Raw genomic sequence first — 22872 nt, 5'->3', positions numbered from 1 at the left:
CTCTACTAAAGATACAAAAAATTAGCCGGGCATTGTGGTGTGTGCCTGTAATCCCAGCTACTCGGGAGGCTGAGGCAGAAGAATCGCTTGAACCTGGGAGGTGGAGATGGCAGTGAGCCGAGACCACGCCATTGCACTCCAGCCTGGGTGACAGGGTACGACTCCATCTCAAAATAAATAAATAAATAAATAATGGTAGAGTTCTGTTGGGGAGAAAAAATATGTTTCTTTTATCTAACTTATGTTCTTGGCTGAGACACTGTAAAAAATGCAGATTAACGAAAGAAAACCAAACAAATTTATTTAATATAAGTTTTACATGACAAGGGAGCCTTCATAAGGAAATGAGGACCTGAAGAAATGGTTACATGCGAGGTTTGATGAAAAACAGAAAGTCATGGGAAAAATGTGGTAAGACAAAAGAGTATGAGCTAAGCATAGTAAACTGGGGGACACTTAGTGTAGCTGTTCATTCAGATTCATCTTGGTGTTCCTCTGTCTTTTGAGATAAGGACGTTCCTTTCCTCTGGTATAAGGAAGCCACCTCTCATGTGAGGATCTTATAATTTATTTCAGGGGAGAAGGTCACAGAGTCATTCTAGCACCTGCCATTTTTCAAATTCCTTCAACTATATTTTGGGAGGAGTATGTCCTGAACCCCATCAGTTGTTATCATCTGTTTACAAAAGGTGGTAATGTGAGTGAATATGCTGCTTTATAAAATGGAAGGAAGATGGAAAGGGCTTTAGCACTAAGGTTGAAAACTTTAAAAGGATCAAAACACCATATTCCTGAAGCAAAAAGAAGAAGAAAAGTCAAAGAGCATCAGTTCCTCGTAAAATAATTTTGAATGAGAATAAAATGCACTAGTAGGGACAGACATGAAGTCACACAGGCTTAACACACAGAATCATGAAAGTTTATGTTGTGTTTGGGAAATGTGACCAGGCAATTAAATAAATAACTTAATGATAGGAGAAAATAGAAGTAGAAAGTATGACTGTAGGGATGGAAAAAAATGATTTTCCCTCTAAGTTCTCATTTGAGACCCCTGTAACAAAAGACAGATTAACAAGTGAAAAAAGAGTAAGTTTATTAACATGTGTATCACACATATAATACATGGGACTATGTGGAAGTGAGTGGCTCAAAGAGGTGGCTTAGAACTCCAGTTTATATAGCATCTTCAGCAAAGAACAACAACTGTTTAAAGAAGTGATAAGGGAAAGGAAAGGACTTGCGTCCCAAGGGGCAGCAAATTGTAGGAAGGCAAATATGTGGAAAACTAATGGTAGATGAAGGCTAGTTGGTAAAATGTGTTAACGTAGCTTCCTCTGGTGCTATCTCTAGGCTCATTAGGGACTCAAGTTGTCTCCAGTGATTAGCTTTTATCCCTTTTTGGCAGAGAGGGAAGAAGGAATACCTTTGTAAATGTATGTACTGCTTTTAGCGGGAGATAAGAGAGCTTTTCTTGTAATTGCTTTTTCTGAACTGGCTTCAGTTTGAAGTAATTCTTATGCCAAAATTGCTTATTTTGGTATGGCACATTTTGCAACCCTTTATAATCTCCTCAACAAATTCTTATTTCTCTGCTTCTGAAACCATGCCTCAAAGAGTTAAAGAAACCAATGATAAACAGAAATTCTTGAGTTTGCAGGCAGCAAATAAAAAAGAAACAACTTAATGAAATTCCCTCTGCTTATGAGGTAAAAGAACTAGCTGAAATCAGTTGGAACCAATGTGGCTGACTGGAGTCTGCACAGAACGAGCTTACTGATGTCACAGCCTGAAATTCTACTGCATGTTTCATACTATCCCAGAATTGCACATGCAACTTATGATAGCATGAAGAGATAACCACTCAAGGACTTTGCAGATCTCCCCTTTCCTTTCACCAATCACCTATTAATCTCAGAATTCCCCCTCCCCCCTCACTTTCTAAAAATACTGCTTTGAAGCCAGCCTGGGAGACAGATTTGAGCTTGACACTCCTGTCTCCTTGTGAGTCAACTTGCAATATAAAGCTTTTCTTTTCTCAAAAACCCAGTGTCATAGTATTGACTTCTAGCATAAGGCAACGAGCCCCTTTTATTCAATAACACTACAAACTTCACTTCTCTTTCTTTAATTTGCTTGGAATACTGAAATTGTATTTTTCTTCTTGAAGATATAAACAACTCCTCCTGATAAAACCCATCACTGAAAAAGGCATGCTCTTGTAAATACTATTCAACTATGGGAAATAAATACTGATAAGCTGATAATCATACAATATAGTATTTTATATATACAAAATTACATATATACATACTAAGTTCTATTTTTTTCAATATCCAAGTAACTCTTATATTTTTGTCTATAAAAATCTAAAAGAAAGAATCTTCTGAAGTCCCTAAAGCTCTATTGCAAGAATTTCTAGCCGTTTGAGAATTCTTTGCAGCTGAGTGATGCTTGAAGGCATTCTGTCAGGCAGGAAATGTAACACTAATCACAGTGTAAAATTGAGTTTTACAGCTAAATAACACAAATGACGATCCTATATTTTAAGAGATATTGTATGATATGTCTCTCAAAGTATGTGACCTTGTGCACATGCACTAACGTCAGAGGTGTTTGAAACAGAGCAACTCCATCTTGAATAGCGGCTGGGTAAAATAGGGCTCAGATCTGCCGGGAGGCATTCCCAGTAAGTTAGGAAATCTAAGTCACAGGATGAGATAGCAGGTCGGCACAAGATACGGGTCATAAAGACCTTGCTGATGAAACAGCCTGCAGTAAAGAAGCCAGTGAAAACCCACCAAAACCAAGACAGTGATCAGAGAGACCTCTGGTCATCCTCGCTGCTATTCTCCCACCAGTGCCATGACAGTTTACCAATGCCATGGCAACGTCAGGAAGTTACCCTATATGGTCTAAAAAGGGGAGGCATGAATAATCCACTCCTTGTTTAGCATATAGTCAGGAAATAACCATAAAAATGGGCAACCGCAGCCCTTCAGGGCTGCTCTGCCTATGGAGTAGCCATTCTTTTATTCCTTTACTTTCTTAATAAATTTGCTTTCACTTTACTCTGCGGACTTGCCTCAAATTCTTTCTTGCGTGAGATCCAAGAACCCTCTCTTGGGGTCTGAATTGGGACCTCTTTCTGGTAACACTAGTATGATAAAATTAAAAGGGTATATTAGTGAATTACCTAACTATTGCTTATTTATTCATACATACATATTTGCACATAAGTAAATGGCACCACTTTATTTTGAATACTATGGTAGTACCAAGTGGTTAAGATAGAATTAGTAGCTAGCACTAGAATTTCCTTGAAGATATAGAGGAATAATAAGATATGAAGATAATGCTTAGTGGGTGTGAAGTAAGTTTTTACCTCTAATTGCTAATGAGAGAAGGAAAGAAGAACCTCAGTAACACCGAAATGGGAATGCAGATTTGGTCCTTCGGCCTTTCCTTCATGAATATGTTTTTTGAGTTTCTTTAACTGCCTGAGGACAAAGGGCTTGAGTAGATGATGTTTAAAAACAATGTTTTTCAAACTTGTCTGCACATTGGATTCAACAGGGAAACTTGAAAAAATACTTAGGCCTGTATCCCACTCCAAAAGTTATAATTTAATTCGTCTGGGGTGTGACCTAATCTTTGGAATTTTTATAAAACCTCCAGGTGCTTTTAATAGGCAAACAAGTTTGGGGACCACATTTTAAGGTAACTTTCAGTTCTATGTCTGTGATTAGGAAAAGTATCCGGAAGCATCCCAAATCTAAAACACAATCACTATGAGGGATTTAAAAACAAAACAAAATAAAAAAAACTGGGGAAAATCAAGGACATACGTCATTATAAAACAAGGCAGAATTTTTTAAATTATGGCAAATTGGGCAATTTGTTAGCAATTATGGCAACACTGAACTTCCCTACTGTCTAGATGTAAAAAAGAGGTGTTCTATCATTCATTTGTCTTTGTGGTTTTGTTATAAGAAAGGGTCCTGATCCAGACCTCAAGAGAGGGTTCTTGGACCTCGCACAAGAAAGAATTCAGGGCGAGTCCACAGTGCAAAGGGAAAGCAAGTTTTTTAAGAAAGTAAAGGAATAAAAGAATGGCTACTCCATAGACAGAGTAGCCCCGAGGGGTGCTGGTTGCCCATTTTTATGTTTATTTCTTGACAATATGCTAACCTAGGGGTGTACTATTCATGCTTCCCCTTTTTAGACCACCTAGGGTAACTTGCTGATGTTGCCATGGTATTTGGAAACTGTCATGGCGCTGGTGCGAGTGTAGTAGTGAAGACAACCAGAGATCACTTTTGTGGCCACCTTGGTTTTGGTGGGTTTTGGCCAGCTCCTCTACCGTAACCTGTTTTATCAGCAAGGTCTTCATGACCTTCGTTTTGTGCTGACCTCCCATCTCATCCTGTGACTTAGAATGCCTTAACCATCTGGAAATGCAGCCCAGTAGGTTCCAGCCTCATTTTACCCAGCTCCTATTTAAGATGGAGTTGCTCTGGTTCACATGCCTCTGACAGTTTTACTGATGTGTTTCAAGTGTATACATGAATGTATAGCCAGGGGTAAGAGAAAGAAGCATTATAGATTTTTAGTATCCTCCTGTTGCTGTTCACTAGGGGTACATATCTTAAGACTAGGAATCTTTAGAGCTATAACTTTAAAGAACTAATTTTTAACCACCATTCAATTAAAGTTAATACAATGACTTTGCATAATACATACATAAAATAATTAGTGAAGATGGTTCTTAATTTAAAGGATGTTAAACAGCTTGTAGACATCTGGTAACAAGCTGAAATGGGTCATTCAAAATTTATCTAACTAAATTAAGGGGGAAAATTGTTTCTCCTCCCAGGTTGGCATGTCACAAGATAACTAAACCGACTTAGTAGGCTTGCCTGGGAATCCTTAGCTGTCAGTGGTGAATATGCAAAGGGCCAGCAAATTAAATCAACCTGCCAAACTGTCAATTTCAAGCCTCATGACTGCATGAAAATAGCATCACTGGAAGAAATCAAGCATTGCTTTCTTTTGGGCTTCCTGGCACCTATTCAAATACTCATGCAGTTGTGGCTAATTTTGCATGCAAATTTCAGTCAATAAGCTCAGAACAAGACCTCCCAAGATATTTCAAAGGATCTGACAGTATTTTTTCTGAATACCAAATCGACAGTAGTTGAAATTCAATCTCCATTTGCTAGTGCTTTACATATGCACAGTGTCCCCACCACAGAGCTAAGTTAACGAGAGCCTTACCTGCTTTCACTCACATCCTCCCAGCCGTCCTTGCTGAGGTTCTCAAACACATTGCTCATAACCTTGATGGAGTGATTGAGAACAGTGTGGTGACGACCCACAGAGCAATTTTTCTTGGCGGCTTTAAATTTAACCTTGGTCATAGTTGTCTTACAATCATATCGTCCAGATCTCACTTCCGTGGTGGCCATCTCGGATTTAGCTTTGTCTGCTGACTGGTGTGATTTCTCCATTGGGTTGATCAGCTCTTCATTTTCATTTCTCAGTGCATTAGCTTCTGCCACTTGTCTCCTCAGGGAAGTGACTTCTCTCTCCAGCTCACTGATTTTTACTTGAAGTTGAGTATTCTCTTTTTCTACATCTTTACTCCCCTTTATTATCTGTTCTAGCTCTTTTTCTCTGGTCTCTGTATCTTCTTGTTGCTGTTTTAAGAGGGATTTCAGAAAATCGTTTTCTTTCATTAATTTTTTATTCCCTTCTTTTAATTTTCTCGAACTTTTCTCAAAAGATTTCAGCCGATTTTCCAACTCAATGACCTAAAGGGAAGAGTTTATTCTTTTAAGAATCCAAAACCATAATCTACTATACTTTATTATCATTTCTAACTTATGAAATAAAAGTTACATTTAGCACAAGGACAAAATAAATATAAAGTACTTAATTTCTAGATAATTCTAAGGCAGTGCAGATGAATACATTCAAAAATGCAATAATATATCTGTTGAATAAAGGACAGATGGTAAAAGAAGGTAAAATTCTACACAGCGACAGAACTAAGTATGCTAATAAACTGCAGTGTCTTCTGAGATCATAAGTGCCTTGGCTATATATTCTATTCATTGTGGAAAAAATATTTCAGAGAAAAATAATATACATAAAAAGTCTAAAAGTAGATACATAACCTGTATTAATAAATAACTTTTTTCAATATTCAACAATCATATGAAAAAGGAATGACAATACAAAGTAATCTACTGAGGCTGCTTTTTTTCTAAATTAGAAAAATGTAATTTTAGTAGTCATGTGGTCCTCGGTTTATGTGATAAGGGAACAGTTTACCAAATAATAAAGTCTAACAATTTTAAATGACAATGATTTCAAGATTGCATATAAATTAAAATTTTCCCATTTATTTCAATAAACAATGCTTGTGTTGTAGGACATAGCAATGGTAACACACATTTCTTAATCTTAAGGAATTTCAAAATTATTTGAAAAGACAGACATTTGCATACATAAACCTAATAAAGGATATAATCTAAGTATCATAAGTCTGGGCAATTAATTCTAATTCATAAGTTCAAACATTTCATGGAGGAGTTGACTTACATTTAGATCTTATTAACAATAAGCATTATTATTTGTAAAGTACATTTTACTATTTACAAAATAGTTTCAAAAACATGATCAACATGTTCTCTTCTGACTATCACAAAACATGAGGTATGTAGAACCAACAATTATCTTTCCAGACAGGAAAGAGAGGTTCTGAAAACTTAAATTTCACAGAGGTAAACTTTTCTGGGATTCAACGGGCATCCAAATTTAGGATTTTGTGCCCCTCCCACTATTCAACAAGGCATATGAGAAAGAAAAATTACTCAGACATGTATGAAAAATGAACAAAGATTTGGAGTCAAGAAAAAACTGGAGACAAGCAAAATAATCTAAATGACTGAAACAGTATATGAACTCATTTTTACTTTTAAAACAAAATTCTTCAAAGAGAAACATGTTTGATACACTGACAACTCCGATGGTCTGAATACTTGTGTCCCTCACAAAATTCATATGTGGAAACCTGATCACTAGTTTGATGGCATGATGAGGTGGGGCCTTTGGAAGGTGATTGGATCATGAGGGTGGGGCCCTCATGAATGGGATTAGTGCTATTATAAGGGACCCCAGAAGCTAGCTAGCTCCTTAGACCATGTGAGGACACAGCAAGAAGGCACCATCTATGAACCAGAAAGACAGTCCTCACAAGACGCTGAATCTTAGATCTTGGACACTTGGATCTTGGACAACAAATTTCTATTGTTTATAATCCTCGCAGTTTTAGTATTTTTTATAGCCGACTGAAGAGACTAAGACAACAACCAACGATTCAAACTAATAATATTCCAGAAATATACAAGATAAAACATACATATTCTTAACACTTTCCAGTTTACTAAACTTTACTTATAATAGTGAAGATGTAAATTGTTTCCTAAACATGAATTTCTGTCATGCCTGATTTACACATCCTTCTATATTACCTTTTTTTTTTAAATGTTCAACCTCTTTCATTTAAATCAACATTAATTTACTAAGTGACTACACTATCCTGGGGCATGGGTATTTCTCAACACAGTATGAAGAATCTCACCTAATTTTAATCACTTCTATTCCATGGTATGATATATTAACCTACTATTGGACCTATGTCCTTAAAGGACCTACTCATGACCTGGAATAAAGGTATCTGAAAAATTTTGTCTCGAACTATTTTTTTTTTTTTTTTTTTTTTTGAGACAGAGTCTCGCTCTGTCGCCCAGGCTGGATTGCAGTGGCACAATCTCGGCTCACTGCAAGCTCAGCCTCCTGGGTTCAGGCCATTCTCCTGCCTCAGCCTCTCCGAGTAGCTGGGACTACAGGCGCCCGCCACCACGCCCGGCTAATTTTTTGTATTGTTAGTAGAGACGGGGTTTCACCGTGGTCTCGATCTCCTGACCTCGTGATCCGCCCGCCTCGGCCTCCCAAAGTGCTGGGATTACAAGCGTGAGCCACTGCGCCCAGCCTTGTCTCAAACTATTGTAGACTTCTGCATATTTCTGTGAAAGAGATCGTATTGTTCCTTCTCAATGTAAACACTTTATTGGGGAGCTGATTAATATGACAAAAAATACAGTGTTCAAGAAAAAAATCTATGCCAGAATCCTTTCTACTTTTTCCAAAGCACTCTACCTCTAAATTTTATTGAAGGAGTTTTAATCACTGCCCAAATCAGCATACTTTTCATAAATGTATTTTAAAATACTTCTGCATATTAGATTCCAAAGGGGAGTGAGTAAAATATACTCTATTTTTTAAATACATATTTGATGCAAGTAAGTAAGTACACTTTCTTTTAGTCAAGATCTCACTTTATTGCCCAGGCTGGAGTGCAGTGGCTCGATCCTGGTTTTTCAGCCTTGACCTCCCGGGCTCAAGTGATCCTCCCACCTTAGCCTCCCAAGGAGCTGGGACCAGAGGCATGCACCATCACACTTGGCTAATTTTTTATTTTTTGTAGAGATGGGGTCTCATTGTGTTGCCTTGATTGGTCCACTTTTTTTTTTAAACAGTGACTTTGGTGATACAAAAATATTAATAAGAAGCAGTGTGCTTTAGGGGAAATAGAATTTTGAATCAGGTCTATATCTCACTTCCAACTCTACTTGCTTTAGCTGGTAAAATATTTAAGTTATTTTACCTTTAGTTTCCTCATCTGTGAAATGAGGACAGTAATACCTACACCTTGCAGTTTTGTTAAGAGTATTAAATGTGATCCTAAACTATAATTCCTGACAGACAGTAAGTAGTAAACAATTTATTATCATTATCATTATTACTGTTTCTATTATCATTCACCTTAACATCTATCTAATAAAACTGCTGTAACTAAAATATAATTACTTGGGCTCAATAGTCTGAATTAGCCATTAAATCAGCTGTATATTTCAATTAAACTATGTTATAAACAAATATAATAAATAAACATCTTAAATTTGAGATTCCAATTGTGGAAATTAGCATTTTTTTTCTGTTGACTGAAATCCATTTAAGTTTGGGGACAACTCCTTAAAATTTTACATACATTGGGGCTCAGAATACAACACACCAAAATATGCCACTTTGGCTTGCCAAGTACCTTGAATTGAAGGTCACTGGAAGTGCCTCAGAAGCAAGATCTCCTGCCCTCCTGTAACCCACCCCTTTTTCTCCCCTAAAGTAAGTCATATCAAACATAATTCCTCTTCCCGAAGGCAGGTCATACAAACTAGAACTCCTCTCCCCAAAAGCAAGCCATAAAACCAAGAAAGGTCACTTTCTCCCTTTTCAGTTCTCCCTTGAAGACTTTCATTCCAGAGGAGTCCTGTCCTATACCCGGGGAGGAAGAAGTCTACACAGAGGGCAAGAAGAATCTGAGCAGACAGGCCTTGCTTGGTTTGCCCCGCCTTAGGCCATTACCACAGACATACCCTTTTGTGCAGATACATTTCTACATGGCTATCCTTTCTTTGTTGAACCTAAGCACATAAATAGACAGTTTTCTCTGGGTCTTTGTTTTTGAAGCCTCCTGTGGCACATAAAACTTTGATTAAATAAATGTTATGTATTTCTTGTGTTAACCTGCCTTTTATTATAGGAGTGTCAACTGTGGCCCTTATGATGGGTGAGGAATGATGCCACAACTTTCCGCCCCTATATACATACCAATTGAAGATGTCTGTGGTTTTAAGGTCTGTTAACTGCCTAATATGAATGTATGTTTTATCATGAGAACTGGCCAAAGTTATTTAAGTTTAAAATGGAGGACAAATAAAACAGAGACACTACTTCTAAACATTTTGAAAAGGGAAAATCCATAGCACTTGTTAAAGTGTTATTCAAGGTATACTCTCAAAAATTGTTAAACTGATGTTAATCCTTCAAAAATAGAAAAGTAAATTTTAATACATATTTGAGAATGAAAGTCTGGGGAACTGTTAAAAGTATTCAATTTGTGGGTTATAATTCAGCTCAAGCCCATTTTTTCTTATAGTACTGAACATTTAAAATCATATACCAAATAGATGGCTCTTTTCAGGCCAGGTGCGGTGGCTCATGCCTGTAATCCTAGCACTTTGGGAGGCTGAGACAGGCGGATTACTTGAACCCAGGAGTTCGGGACCAGCCTGGCCAACATGGTGAAACCTCATCTCTACAAAAAACACAAAAATTAGCCAGGCATGGTGGCGCACACCTGTAGTCCCAGTTACTTGGGAGACTGAGGTACGAGAATCGCTTGAACCTGGGATGTTGAGGTTGCGGTGAGCCAACACTGCCCACTGTACTCCAGCCTGGGCGACACAGCAAGACTCTGTCTCAAAAAAAAAAAAAAAAAAAAAGAGGCTCTTTTCAAAACTGAAATAAAATGCCTGACATTATGAAGCTATGAAACATGTATATTAGTTTGCTAGGTTTGCCATAATAAAGTATAACAGAGTAGGTGACTTAAACAACAGAAATTTATTTTCTCACATTCCTGGAGTCTAGAAGTCCAAGATCCAGGTGTCAGCAGGGTTGGTTTCTTCTGAGGCCTTTCTCCTTGGCTTGTAAATGGCTATCTTTTCCCTGTGTCTTCACATGGACTTCCCTCTGTATTTGTCTGTATTCTAATTTCCTTTTTTTAAATAAAGACACCAGTCATGTTGAATTAGGGCTCACCCTAATAGCCTTATTTTAACTTAATTACCTCTTTAAGGACCCTATCTCCAAATACAGCCACATTCTGAGATAATACAGCTTAGGACTCTTAATATACATAAATGTGGGGGATAGAACACAATTCTGCCAATAACAATGCGAAATGTTAATATATTATTTTCAAAATAATCTGCTCATATGTTTCATTTCTACTATATACAAACATTGTTTTCATCTTATTACTATTTTTTAAATTTATTTTGAGTGAGTTTCATATATAACCTTTTAAAGTAATGAAACTGAAACATGAGGAATTAACTTGTGATTGATAAAACTACATTAGGTAAATATAAAAAATAGTATACTAACTTGACATACGGTACAATGAAAATAATTTATATTGGTTGTTCAGGTCTTAAAATGGATGTCTGGATCTACTATTGTAGCATTCATTTACGGCAGATGGAATGAAATAATGGCTTTCTTCAGGGTTTCTACCCTAAGGCAAGAAATAGTAGCATAGTATTACATATCCATAGATACAAAAATTATGTAAAACCTGGCAAATAAAAATATTGTTCTGAAAAAAAGATGATAAGCTAGTGTGAACTGTATGACATCCTAGCTGGTAGTGCATAGATTAATTCAATTAATCATTTTACCTAAAGATAAATGAATGTAAGCATTTCTAGTTCTGTGTGTTACTATGTTAACTTGATATGTGTCAGTCAGTAATAATGAGATGACAGCCTTTGTGACCTGACTAGTGTTAGAAGTATGAACAATCACATTATCTGCTGTAAATCACTAGATTTCCTACAAGTCAATTCAGAGATGCAACAAAATATAAGTAACTATGTTAATATTTTTGTTTATATATTTGTACATTTTCAGCATTATCTAAGTATTCAGGTTCTGTAAAAAACTAAAATCAATCTAACGTAGCCAAATGACAATCACTTACAAGAACACACTATTTAAAGATTATTTTCTTTATAACAAAGTGTTAATAATTAGATCCACTTAATTGAACTTGATAACAATGATTTATTTATAAAAATACAAATTAAGTATAAAATTATAAAGGTAAATATTAATATTTTAAAACAGAATTTTATTATTAATGATAGACATGTTATAATATGACTAAGGTTCACATGGATGGTCTTATTAAAACATAAAATGCTGTACTAAATCATATTGATATAAATTTTTATCTAAAGTGAGATGAGTCACGTATATTTTCATCTTTAACATTAAAACTATAAACACATTACCATTTTACTGTGGTAAAACTATAACTATGCTCAGTATTTTAGATCAAATATTATAAATCTATATTTGTGGAAGTACAGCACAATCCTATTAAAATATATTTTAAACTAAGTTATAACTAACAAGCACATATAGTCTACATTTCTATAATTTCTATTTTTTTCATTCTCTCCATTTCACCTTTTGAAAATAATGTTAATCTACGTCAATGGAAGCACAAGTGTTTACACATTTATTTCACTAACATTGATTTTTTTACCCCATTTTGGCAAGCCAATGATTTTGAATTATGAATTTAAATTAAGGATTCACACAAGGTTTACATTTATAAGCCCTCATTTTAAAATATAATCCTTTATGTTAAAATTCAGATTTAACTTGCTCAGCTCAATATCTTAAAGATTAGACTACCTTCTGTAATGTCTGCTCCAACATTTCTTTTCCATTCTTCTCTGGAGTACTCCTCTTGACCTCATCATCTTCACCGGATCTAAAGAGCTGTTCTGGTAGAGAATAAATAATATATTATAATACCACGTGTACTGCTGAAGTACTGTCCTGTCATTTTAAGAAAAAGGGTTCTATGGTTTTTCAATTGTGAATAATCTAGGCTATTTTCTTGTCAAGTATTTGGCCAGTAACTAAACAATGACCCTTTTGAAGATTTTTAGCAGCATAATTATGTATCTTTGTAGTGCCACCTTTTTTTTTTTTTTTTTTTGCAGTGTAAGATTTTTCAAAAGTACAATAGATCTTCAGGTTAACAATGCTACACTTTTATTCCTATTTTCATTCTTTTGTAGACTATTCCCCCTTTGCCTTAAAAGCAGAATTCATTGCCTTTTTATCTACACAGTCACTACTAGTTTTGTTCTCTGGATCGTGTTCCCTGCCAGGAGGATCACAGTGATTGCTGAACAAAGCAAACAGTAACAGAATTAGGGTGGATTGAAATCATAACACCCCCTACCACAACCTTTTTTTCAAGTGAAAGATCACGCACTGGGCAAGGTAAACCACATAAATCACTCTTCTAGAAATACTATGACTTCATAACAAATAGAAAGCTAGGTATATGGGTGAGGTTATAGCTACAAATCATTCCTACACTAGCTATACATTTGACTACCAAAATCTTTTCAACCAAGCCAAAACCTACAAGTAACTTAACAACCTTAAAGAAAAAACAAAGTCATAAAACTTCAGTTAATACTAAAATCAATATATATCAAATCCTATAAATAACTTTTTTCTTATCAGATAAATTACTATGACAAATTTTACTAATATTTTCTTAGTGAATTACCTCTGGAATATAACATTTCTTAAGGAATAAAAAGGGGACAAAAAAGAATATATATAACTAAAAGGATATATATCTGTGTTAGCCTGAGATTATTTTGCTTTAAAGTATGCTTGGCTGCCGTAGGTCAGTGTAAAACTTTGATTTCTCAACAAAGGAAAAAGAAAACAATATTATTCTCTGTAGAGTAGAAATCCTCCTGGTATAAACAGTGACTAACAAGTTTGTTAGAGTGAATTAGGCATTTCTTTTGTCTTTGAAAAATGACATACCCAATTAAAACTTCTGTACTTATGAAATAAATAGAACAGTATCCTAAGGATAATAAAAACTAGGATATGTAGAATTTGCCACCTGGGGAATAAGTACCTTTACCTTGATAATAATCTATCAGTTCCCAAGTTTCTTCTTCTAGTCCCCTAATACCATGGTGCTGAATTCATTTACAACAATCTTTCAGCAGTACAGAAATAATATGCAAATACAATTCATCCTTTCTAGTCATTTAAATATCTGTTATACTTCTGAGTGAAATATTTCATCTTAAAAATAATAGTTCTATATTCAAAGAGCATGGGATGCCAAAAATAGCTAAATACTTCCAATAAAATAAATGGTGAAGACTGATTTAAAATGAATTTGTCTGCTGCTTGTTTGCTCCTGGATGTGTGCAACGTCCACTGGTAGATTGGCTAACCATGTTCACCTGTACTTATCTGCTGAAGTTTGTTTCTCCCTTTCACCGGTTTATACAGAACGCTCAAGAAGCTAAGCTCATGCCATGGAAAGAAACAAGGATCCAATTTTCTGGCCCTTGATTCTCTTTCTCTTCAAAGATCTCAGGATTTGGGAAATAAACCAAGAAGACCTAGTTAGAAATATACACTCCTATTTCTTTCCTATGTAGATGTGAGCATATGCTTCACTTTACTGGAGATTTATTTTCAATATTTTAGTTTTAAATGCTTTACTTTTACTAGTATAAACATTCATTCTAATTTATATTCTTTCTCAGGAGTTTCTTCTCTCCATTTTTTCTTTTTCTCATTAACTTTAATTTTGCTTATTCATAGTTATTTAAGAGCTTATTATATTCTATTTTCTATATTTTTTCTTTTAATCCTCTTGGCTTAAATAATTAATATAAAGTTTTCTGCAATCTTTTACTTTGTACTCTCCTTTTAGATTCTTTCTTTTAATTAATTTAACAAATGATTTGAAAAATCTATTATCATTGTTTTTTCCTGATCTTAATATGAAGCCTCATACACAAAGTTTCTTAAAGGTCTGTTTGTGATTATATCAATTTGAGGGATTAAGAAAGGAAAATAGTTATCAACTTATTGTATGGGCAATTTCCTAAAGAATATTGCTATTTTTATTTCACTTTTAGGAAAAGAAAATGAGAATCATAGTGGGTAGATTTTACTTCAGAAGGTACTTGTGATACAATAAGAAACATATACAGTCGTTCCTGTTCCAGGGACCTTCGTGGGATACCTAAATCCAACCATGCTCAAGTCCCTGATGTAGCATTTGCAAATAACCTATGCACATCCTCCTGTATACTTTAAATAATCTCTATATTACTTATGATAACTAATACAATGTAAATGCTATGTAAATATTGTTATATTGTTTAGGGAATAACAAGATAAAAAATCTATACATATTCAATACAGATACAGTTTTTTTTTCAAATATTTTTGATCTGCAGTTGGTTGAATCCAGGGATGTGGAACCCGTGGATACAGAGGGCCCACCGTATTTGGATTTTGTCCCCAATTCCTGAAACATAGTTTCTAAAACCTTTGGAATTTCTTGAGTAATAGGATCATCCTTTTTATTACAAGCAAAGCATAACAAGCTCCTTTCAACCATACCAGAGTTTATGCTTAATAAGATGATTCCTGGTGAGCCCCTAGATACGTTCAAGACGAGGACTGGCTGCAAGAGGAGGCAACCATGTAATTAGATGGTTTTAACATCCAACCCCACCACCAGGCCTCTGCAGAGGGGAGAGGAAATGGAGACTGAATTCAATCACCAATGGCCAATGATTGAATCAATGATGGCTATTTGTGGAAGCTCCATAAAAAACTGTGGAGTTTGGAGAAATTCCAAGTTGGTAAACACATTGAGGTGCTGAAGGTGGCATGCTCAGAAAGGACATGAAAGCTTCCTGTTTCTTCCTCCATACCATGAACTATGCAACTCATCTATTTGGCTGTTCCTGAGTTGTATCCTTTATAATAAACAAGCAATAGTAAATGGAAAACTTTTTTGAGCCATTCTAGCAAATTAACAAATCTGAGGAAGGGCTCCTGGGAACCCCCAATTTAAACTCAGTTGGTCAGAAATACAGGTGGAAACCTGGGACTTGTGACTGGGATCTGAAATGGGGGCAGTCCTGTGGAACACAGTCCTTAATCTGTAGGGTCAGCACTAATTCTAAGTAGCTAGACTTGAACTGAATTGCCCAATTGGAGTTTGGAGAAGCAATGAGTCAGTTGTCCGGTGGAAGAAAAAAACCTATATAATTGGTGTCAGAAGTATTATGAGTAAAAACAACTCTGAACACTGTTTCAGATAAGTGAATTGGGGATAAATAGGCAATAATCAGCAAGACCTGCCATGAAAAAGTTTTGGGTTTTTGTGTTAATTAAAAATTGTTGTCTTAGGCAAAATAAAGTCAGATCAGCCAACTATAATTAGAACCCATCTCCTCTGAGAAGTAACCATAAGACAATGAAAACTGAAGTCCCATTTCTGATGAATGAAATGGCAAGAAATAAATCCTGTTTCTGATGAGTAGGAGAGAATTTCAATCATTTGATATGACTGTTATACTTGGCACCTCTTTCTGGAGACCTAGACCATCCCCTTTGAGTTTACCTGGGCAGGAGGCCTGGGAAGAATCTATTCAGTCAGTGAAAGTCCAAAGACAAGTAGCCCATTTTTGTTACCAGCCACAAATATTCTAAAAAGGAAGTTACCTTTCTAGGACAAGAGGTAAGAAAACGGAAGGATAAGTAGTTTTTTTTTTTTTTTCATTTTATTTATTGTAAATTACACCCAATAAATAGGCTTCCTTGCCTTAAAAATAAAATGTCTTTAAGCTGGGGACTTGATGGACTCGATCCTATTAACTTGCTGGATGAATCAGGGGAATTTGAACATGCTATCTTTAATTCCTCTAGCTAGCTTGAAAGCCATGTGTAACACCCTCTTTTTATTTTATGCTATTCCTTAAGCCCATACTTTTAAAATATTTTAGACTGTTTATTTTCTACTTCCAAGTGCTTCATTATATTTTAATTTCGATCTTTATATTTAAATGAATTAGCTTTGTGAAGTATAACATTGTAATTGTGTTTCTGATTTCACATAAATTTCATGTTACGGGCCGGGCAAGGTGGCTCACGCCTGTAATCCCAGTACTTTAGGAGGCCGAGACAGGCGGATCACGAGGTCAGGAGATCGAGACCATCCTGGCTAACACGGCAAAACCCCATCTCTACTAAAAATACAAAAAAATTGGCCAGCCATGGTGGCAGGCGCCTGTAGTCCCAGCTACTCAGGAGGCTGAGGCAGGAGAATGGCGTGAACCCAGGAGGCAGAGCTTGCAGTGGGCCAAGATGGCGCCACTGCACTCCAGCCTGGGTGACAGAACAAGGCTCCATCTCAAAAAAAAAAAAAAAAAGCAAAATTTCATGTTACGAATTACTTCTTGCAATTAACTTTTGTTTCAATTTACTTTAATATTTCTCTATATTCCTAATATTCCTTTGGCTTGTTTTAAAAATAATTTTTTTAATTTTAAAATTCCCATTTCTTTTTTAAAAACAGGGTCCTGCTGTATCACCCAGGCTGGAGTGCAGTGGCGCGATCTCAGTTCACTGTAACCTCCGCCTCCAGGGCTCAAGTGATCCTCCAGCCTCAGCGCCCCAAGTAGCTGGGAGTACACGTGTGTGCCACCACACCCAACTTTTTTTTTTTTTTTTTGGTAGAGACAGGGTTGCCCAGGCTGGTCTCGAATTCCTGGATTCAAACGATTCACCTGCCTCAGCCTCTCAAAATCTTGGGATTACGGTGTGAGCCACAGTGCCATGTTGGTAACAACTACAAAGAAGCATGACTTTAAGCATAACAGAAGCAACCAAAAACTGTGTGTAAATCATTTATATAGATATATTTGTGTGTGTATATACATACACACACAATGCATATGTTTTATATAATATTTTATATATATATATATATATATATATATGTTGAGGGTACAAAAAAAGAGAACAGAAAAAGACTTTAGATAGGAGGTCACACCCCAGTTCTATTGTTAAAGATGAGGAGGTCTTTTCTACATGGAACCAACAAGAAAGGAATACAGTACTGTGTACACTGGTCCAGAGGTATTAAACAGTAAAGCACTTTTGGGGTTTTATTTTGCTGATTTTTCAGCTCCAGGGAGGAAAAAATAATGCTAAACATATGAAAGATAAGGCTAATGAGGTAGGCAGGGGCTAATTTTCAGTGGGATAAACGAATTTGGGTTTTATTTTGTTATTGGCAGGAAGTCACTAAATAAGATAATAAGATCAGAAATATTAACACACCAAGAGTAGGGCTGGAAGGAGTGCCCTTATGCTAGATTGGATAGCAATTATAAGTAGTATAAAACGAAACTGCAGTCTGACCTTCCTTTATTTATAAAATATACTGCATGGGTTTTAGAACAATTTTTGTTTTAAATGTTTAGGTACTAGGTATATGCTCAATAGATTAATGACTGTGCATTAAATTATGGTCACAAAGAATTAGTTAATATTAATCATTCCAAGAAGTAAATATTTTAACATTTTTATTGTTGTTGAAAAGTTTTTGGCTTTATTGGAGAAAACCTGAACATGCCTAAAAGGTTTTCCCTTTTGTCCCCAAGATGTTCCCTTGATTTGGCTCTAAGTTAACATAGGATGACCATTTCCAAAGGCTTGATTTTTTTGGTCATGTTCTTTTTGGTATGTATCCAACACAATCTATTCTTAATAGTAAGTAAACTTCAGTTACTTGCCAGAAATCTGGAACTTAAATTGTATGCTGCCCAGCCATTATGAGAGTCTGTGCTTTTTTAAACTAATATTTAATAAGGACAATCTGAAATTTGCAATCCATTTACTCCATTCTAGATGCTTTATTTCTGGATTGGGTCAGACTATCTAGAAAGCCATACGCTCGCAACATATACTAACAGCTCCAGCATACTTTTGCTCACTGGCTTATGATTTTATATCATACTATGGTAGATTATCACTCAGCAAATGCTTACTCCTTTCATGGATACCTTCATGGATGCAGTACAGATCCCTGCTCCATTAATGTTGAGTTTGGCCATGTGATTTGCTTGGACCAGGGAAACATGGGTATAAATGACAGCATACTTGTTATGAGCCTAGAACTCAAGAAATTGTATGCTTCTGATCAGTCCTTGGAAATTTCCAACATCCACCTTGAAAAGAACATGTTCAGGTAGTCACTGCCCCTTCAGCCTGGTACTGGGATTAAGCAATATGGAGCAGACCTAAATCCAATATTGCCTCAAGGCGAAGCACTCCAGCCAACCAACAGACCTGCAGCCTGCAGCACAGTTATCCCAGCTGATAGACTCATGAGCAAGAAATAAATGTTTATTACTGCATGCTAGTGAGACTTTGTGGTTGTTTATTCTGCAGCAAAAGCTGATGGGATACAGAAATTGGTAATTTTAAGTGGAGTGCTGCTATGATAAAAGACTAAATTATGTGGCACTGATTTTGGGACTGGGTGGTGGGTGGCAAAATATATGTTACAGGATGCTGAGAAAATGGTGACCCATGTTATGTAGTTACAAAACATTTGGAAAACTGCCACCTGGCATAACCTGGAAGGCAAAAAAATGTACCTAATAACTTAATAAATTTTATACTGAGTGAGGAGGTGTCAGTGCAGAATGCTGATAGTATGAGTTTGGTTATTGCTGGCTGCACTTGACTAGCTACTCTAAGAAAGATCCGAGCTCAGAAAGGCACTGGCCATTAAAATATGGGAAGTGTTTAAGTTCCAGTACTTTTAGAGTTGGAAAATGAAATTGTTTGTCACCATATCAAAGGAGTGGACACTAAATCATTGGCAGCATAAAGGCCAAATCTCAGATGTTGACATTAAAACATGGCTCAGGATTTGGCTGTCATGCCTGTTGCTAATAATTTCTGAAAGGAATAATGCAAGGCCTAGTAGACTCTGGGTAAAGGCCTAAAAATACTCCCCCAATCCTCCACAGAAACTAACACTGACAGTATGAATTGTTGTTGGCTGTATTTAATAAGAAGACTTGCTTTAGCCAAAGAAATCTTGGGTGGAGGTTACAGTGTGCCAGTTCCAAACATAGGCAAAAGAAGCTCTTCATGTTTACACTTGTTGCATTGTGTTCAAGAATCAGACACATGGAGCAGAAGTGGACTTCACTTGCAGCCTGAAACAGAGCTGGACCAGAAAAGCTGCAGCAGTAAGAGCTGTTTCAGCCAACACGCAGACCTATATTCAATAAATAAATGCTTGTTACTGTTTATGAATGAGTTTCCCCATTTGCTTGTTTCTTGCATTGTCTGATACACAAGCCCTCAACTTTCAATGACGAACATGGTAAGAAATGGTTTTGTGAACATATTCATGCACTTGTGACTCAGTAAAGACTGAGGAATCTAGCTCCTGGCCAAACCTTACATGTGATTTGTCAGGCTTGGCCATAGGTAATTACAAAGGTTTTACCTGGTGCACCTCATGGGGGAAAGCTGCCCTCCCCAACCAGATTTGTTGTACGTCAATGGACTGCAGTCTCTGAAGGGAGTTACACTCAAGGACACAGGTTCCCCTGGTCAAGGACACTAGTTTCCCTGGCCAATCACACTGTTACACATGTATCTGTATCTCTACCATAGGTGTCTTGATATGGAGGCATTTTTATTGGGGGCCTTTGGCTGAGGCTTGCTTAGGTGTCTCTGCAGAAACTTCCTTAGGAGACTGGGAGGAGGCAGTAAACATGAAGATATTTGTCCTCATTCTGACTTTATACTTTTCCTCTCCCAACCATCCTCCCACACCCTCCCACCATGCCTCAGGTCTATCAAATGGCAAGAAACTTTTGTTTGAGGATTCACTGGCAATGAGACAACCCTCATTTCTATGTTGATCCACTTGACCAATGGGGGAAAATAAAATATGGGGAGCTGGCACTTTCTCCCCTTTAGCCTCTTGCTTAAACTATCTCAGTAATTAATTAAAGGTGGCTGTAACTTTCATTTTGATTTGTTCTCTTAGAGCAGCTATTCATACACCTGGCATTTCGGCTCTCTCCAGTTCAGCTAAGCTCTTGACAGAGGTATTGTGGGATTGTATTCAAGACCCATTATACTATAAATTGCAATTTTCAGTAAAGAGAAATTTAACATGGTAGGGGCTTAAGGTATTCATTTGGGAAGCCTAGAGGAGATTGAACTCATTTGAGGGAAAAGGCAATGAGTTTTTTTGGATGACATGCTTAACTTTTAAGATACTTGTTGGCCGGGCGCGGTGGCTCACGCTTGTAATCCCAGCACTTTGGGAGGCCGAGGCGGGCGAATCACGAAGTCAGGAGATCGACACCACGGTGAAACCCCTCTCTACTAAAAATACAAAAAAAATTAGCTGGGCGTGGTGGCGGGCGCCTGTAGTCCCAGCTACTCGGAGAGGCTGAGGCAGGAGAACGGCGTGAACCCGGGAGGCGGAGCTTGCAGTGAGCCGAGATCACGCCACTGCACTCCAGCCTGGGTGACAGAGCAAGACTCCCATCTCAAAAAAAAAAAAAAAACTTTTAAGATACTTGTAAAAGCAGCCAGAAGGAAACAGGTGTCAGAAAATAGGAAATATACATTTGGAACATGGAAAAAGTTTTGGGATTTAATCCAGAGAAAACATGTTCAATAAAAAGAAAAGTAAGTTAGAGGGACCAGATTTTCCCTTCTATATGGAGCAACTAAAAACTAGACAAAATGTGTGAAAAATGGTTTTTAGATATTGGGCATCAGACAATGTCATCCCTGAGAGAGGGCAACAAATAAGGTGAGTTCTATGATTACCCCAGCTTACTGCTTACAGAGAGCTTTCAAGCTACAGCACAGAAACAGGAAACCTAAATGGAGTCCAGTAATCTTCCTAAATTAAGGAGACATACCCTGGGTTCCAGGGAGGTCAAGGGAGCTAGAGTTTGCAGGGCAAAGTGTCATAGAGGAGAGATCTACTCAGATACAGGGAGAGCTCTGAAGATGTACAGACCTGAGAACCTTAAGTCTTCAGCCAAGTACTAATCAGCACATGCATTTAAGGAAACTACCCAAGTTTAAGAGAAAAAAAAAAATCCAAAAGGATTAGAGAAAACTTAGAGGAAACAAACTGCAAAGCTCATACAGGTGCAGTGGTAGTTTATGCTCTGACTAGCCGAGGGGAAAAAAGGGGGGCACATTATACTAACATGAACAAAGTAAGAATGACAGCAGAATTCTTATCAGAAACAATTCACACCAGAAGATAGTGGAGTAATTAACTGCTAAAGAAAAAAAATCTGTCAATGTAGCATTCTATACTTATAGAAAATACCTTTCAAAATGAAGAAAAATAGGGATATTTTTCAGGTGTATGACAGCTGAAAGAATTTCACTACCAGCAGATGTGCACTCTTAAGAAATATTAAAGGAAGTCCTTCAGGCAGAAAGAAGATAACAACAGATGGAAATATGGATCTACAGAAAGGAATGAAGAGCAGCAGAAATGGTTCTCAGCAAAAAAACACTGAAAACTACCAGGCCTGGTTAGATCCAACACTCTCTGCTGAAGCCAGACAACAATTTGAAACCCTGGGTCACCTCTTCTACAATAGAAAACACTCTGTAGTTGGTGGAGCAAAGTGTACATTTAACAAAATAGAGATTTTGAATCCAAATTGAAAAAGAAAAGCCACAAAGGAAGAAAAGAACTTACCAAAAACCTGAATTTAATAAAATACAAGCTCAGAAAAGAAATAATAAAACATCCAAAAATAAAATAAAATAAGAATTTGAAGAATTGAGACAATAAATTGAAAACAACAACAATAACAAAGAACATTATTACAGATTAAATAGAAATGTAAGAAAGAACAAAAGAAGGCCAGGCGCAGTGGCTCCCACCTGTAATCCCAGCACTTTGGGAGGTCAAGGCAGATGGATCACAAGATCAGGAGACCGAGACCATCCTGGCCAACATGGTAAAACCCCATCTCTACTAAAAAAATACAAAAATTAGCTTGGCATGGTGGTGTATGCCTGTAATCCTAGCTACGTGGGAGACTGAGGCAGGAGAATTGCTTGAACCAGGGAGTCGGAGGTTGCAATGAGCCAAGATTGTGCCACTGCATTCCAGCCTGGTGACAGAGCAAGACTCCGTCTCAAAAAAAGAACAAAAGAAAGATAAAACGGCTAAAAACTGAATTACTGATGAAGGAAAGTCTTGAGATAAACTGAATACAGAAGAAAAGGACA

General features: G+C 36.7%; 1 protein-coding gene across 4 annotated transcripts in view; it reads right to left on the bottom strand.

Moving 5' to 3' along the window:
* The window catches only part of CNTLN (centlein), a 369700-nt gene that overhangs the window by 109922 nt on the left and 236906 nt on the right, over positions 1-22872 (bottom strand). For all 4 annotated transcript variants that reach the window (XM_030817536.1, XM_030817587.1, XM_030817638.1 and 1 more), the window contains 2 exons: positions 12394-12485; positions 5275-5810 (listed from right to left, as the gene is read on the bottom strand). In XM_030817536.1, the coding sequence (XP_030673396.1) occupies positions 5275-5810; positions 12394-12485 (628 nt within the window). The remainder of the gene's footprint in view (positions 1-5274; positions 5811-12393; positions 12486-22872) is intronic.

The sequence above is a fragment of the Nomascus leucogenys genome, chromosome 1a (genome assembly GCF_006542625.1).
Source record: "Nomascus leucogenys isolate Asia chromosome 1a, Asia_NLE_v1, whole genome shotgun sequence".
Lineage (NCBI taxonomy): Eukaryota > Metazoa > Chordata > Mammalia > Primates > Hylobatidae > Nomascus > Nomascus leucogenys.
Note: the sequence above shows the minus strand (reverse complement) of the source record. Positions and strands in the feature narration are given on the sequence as shown.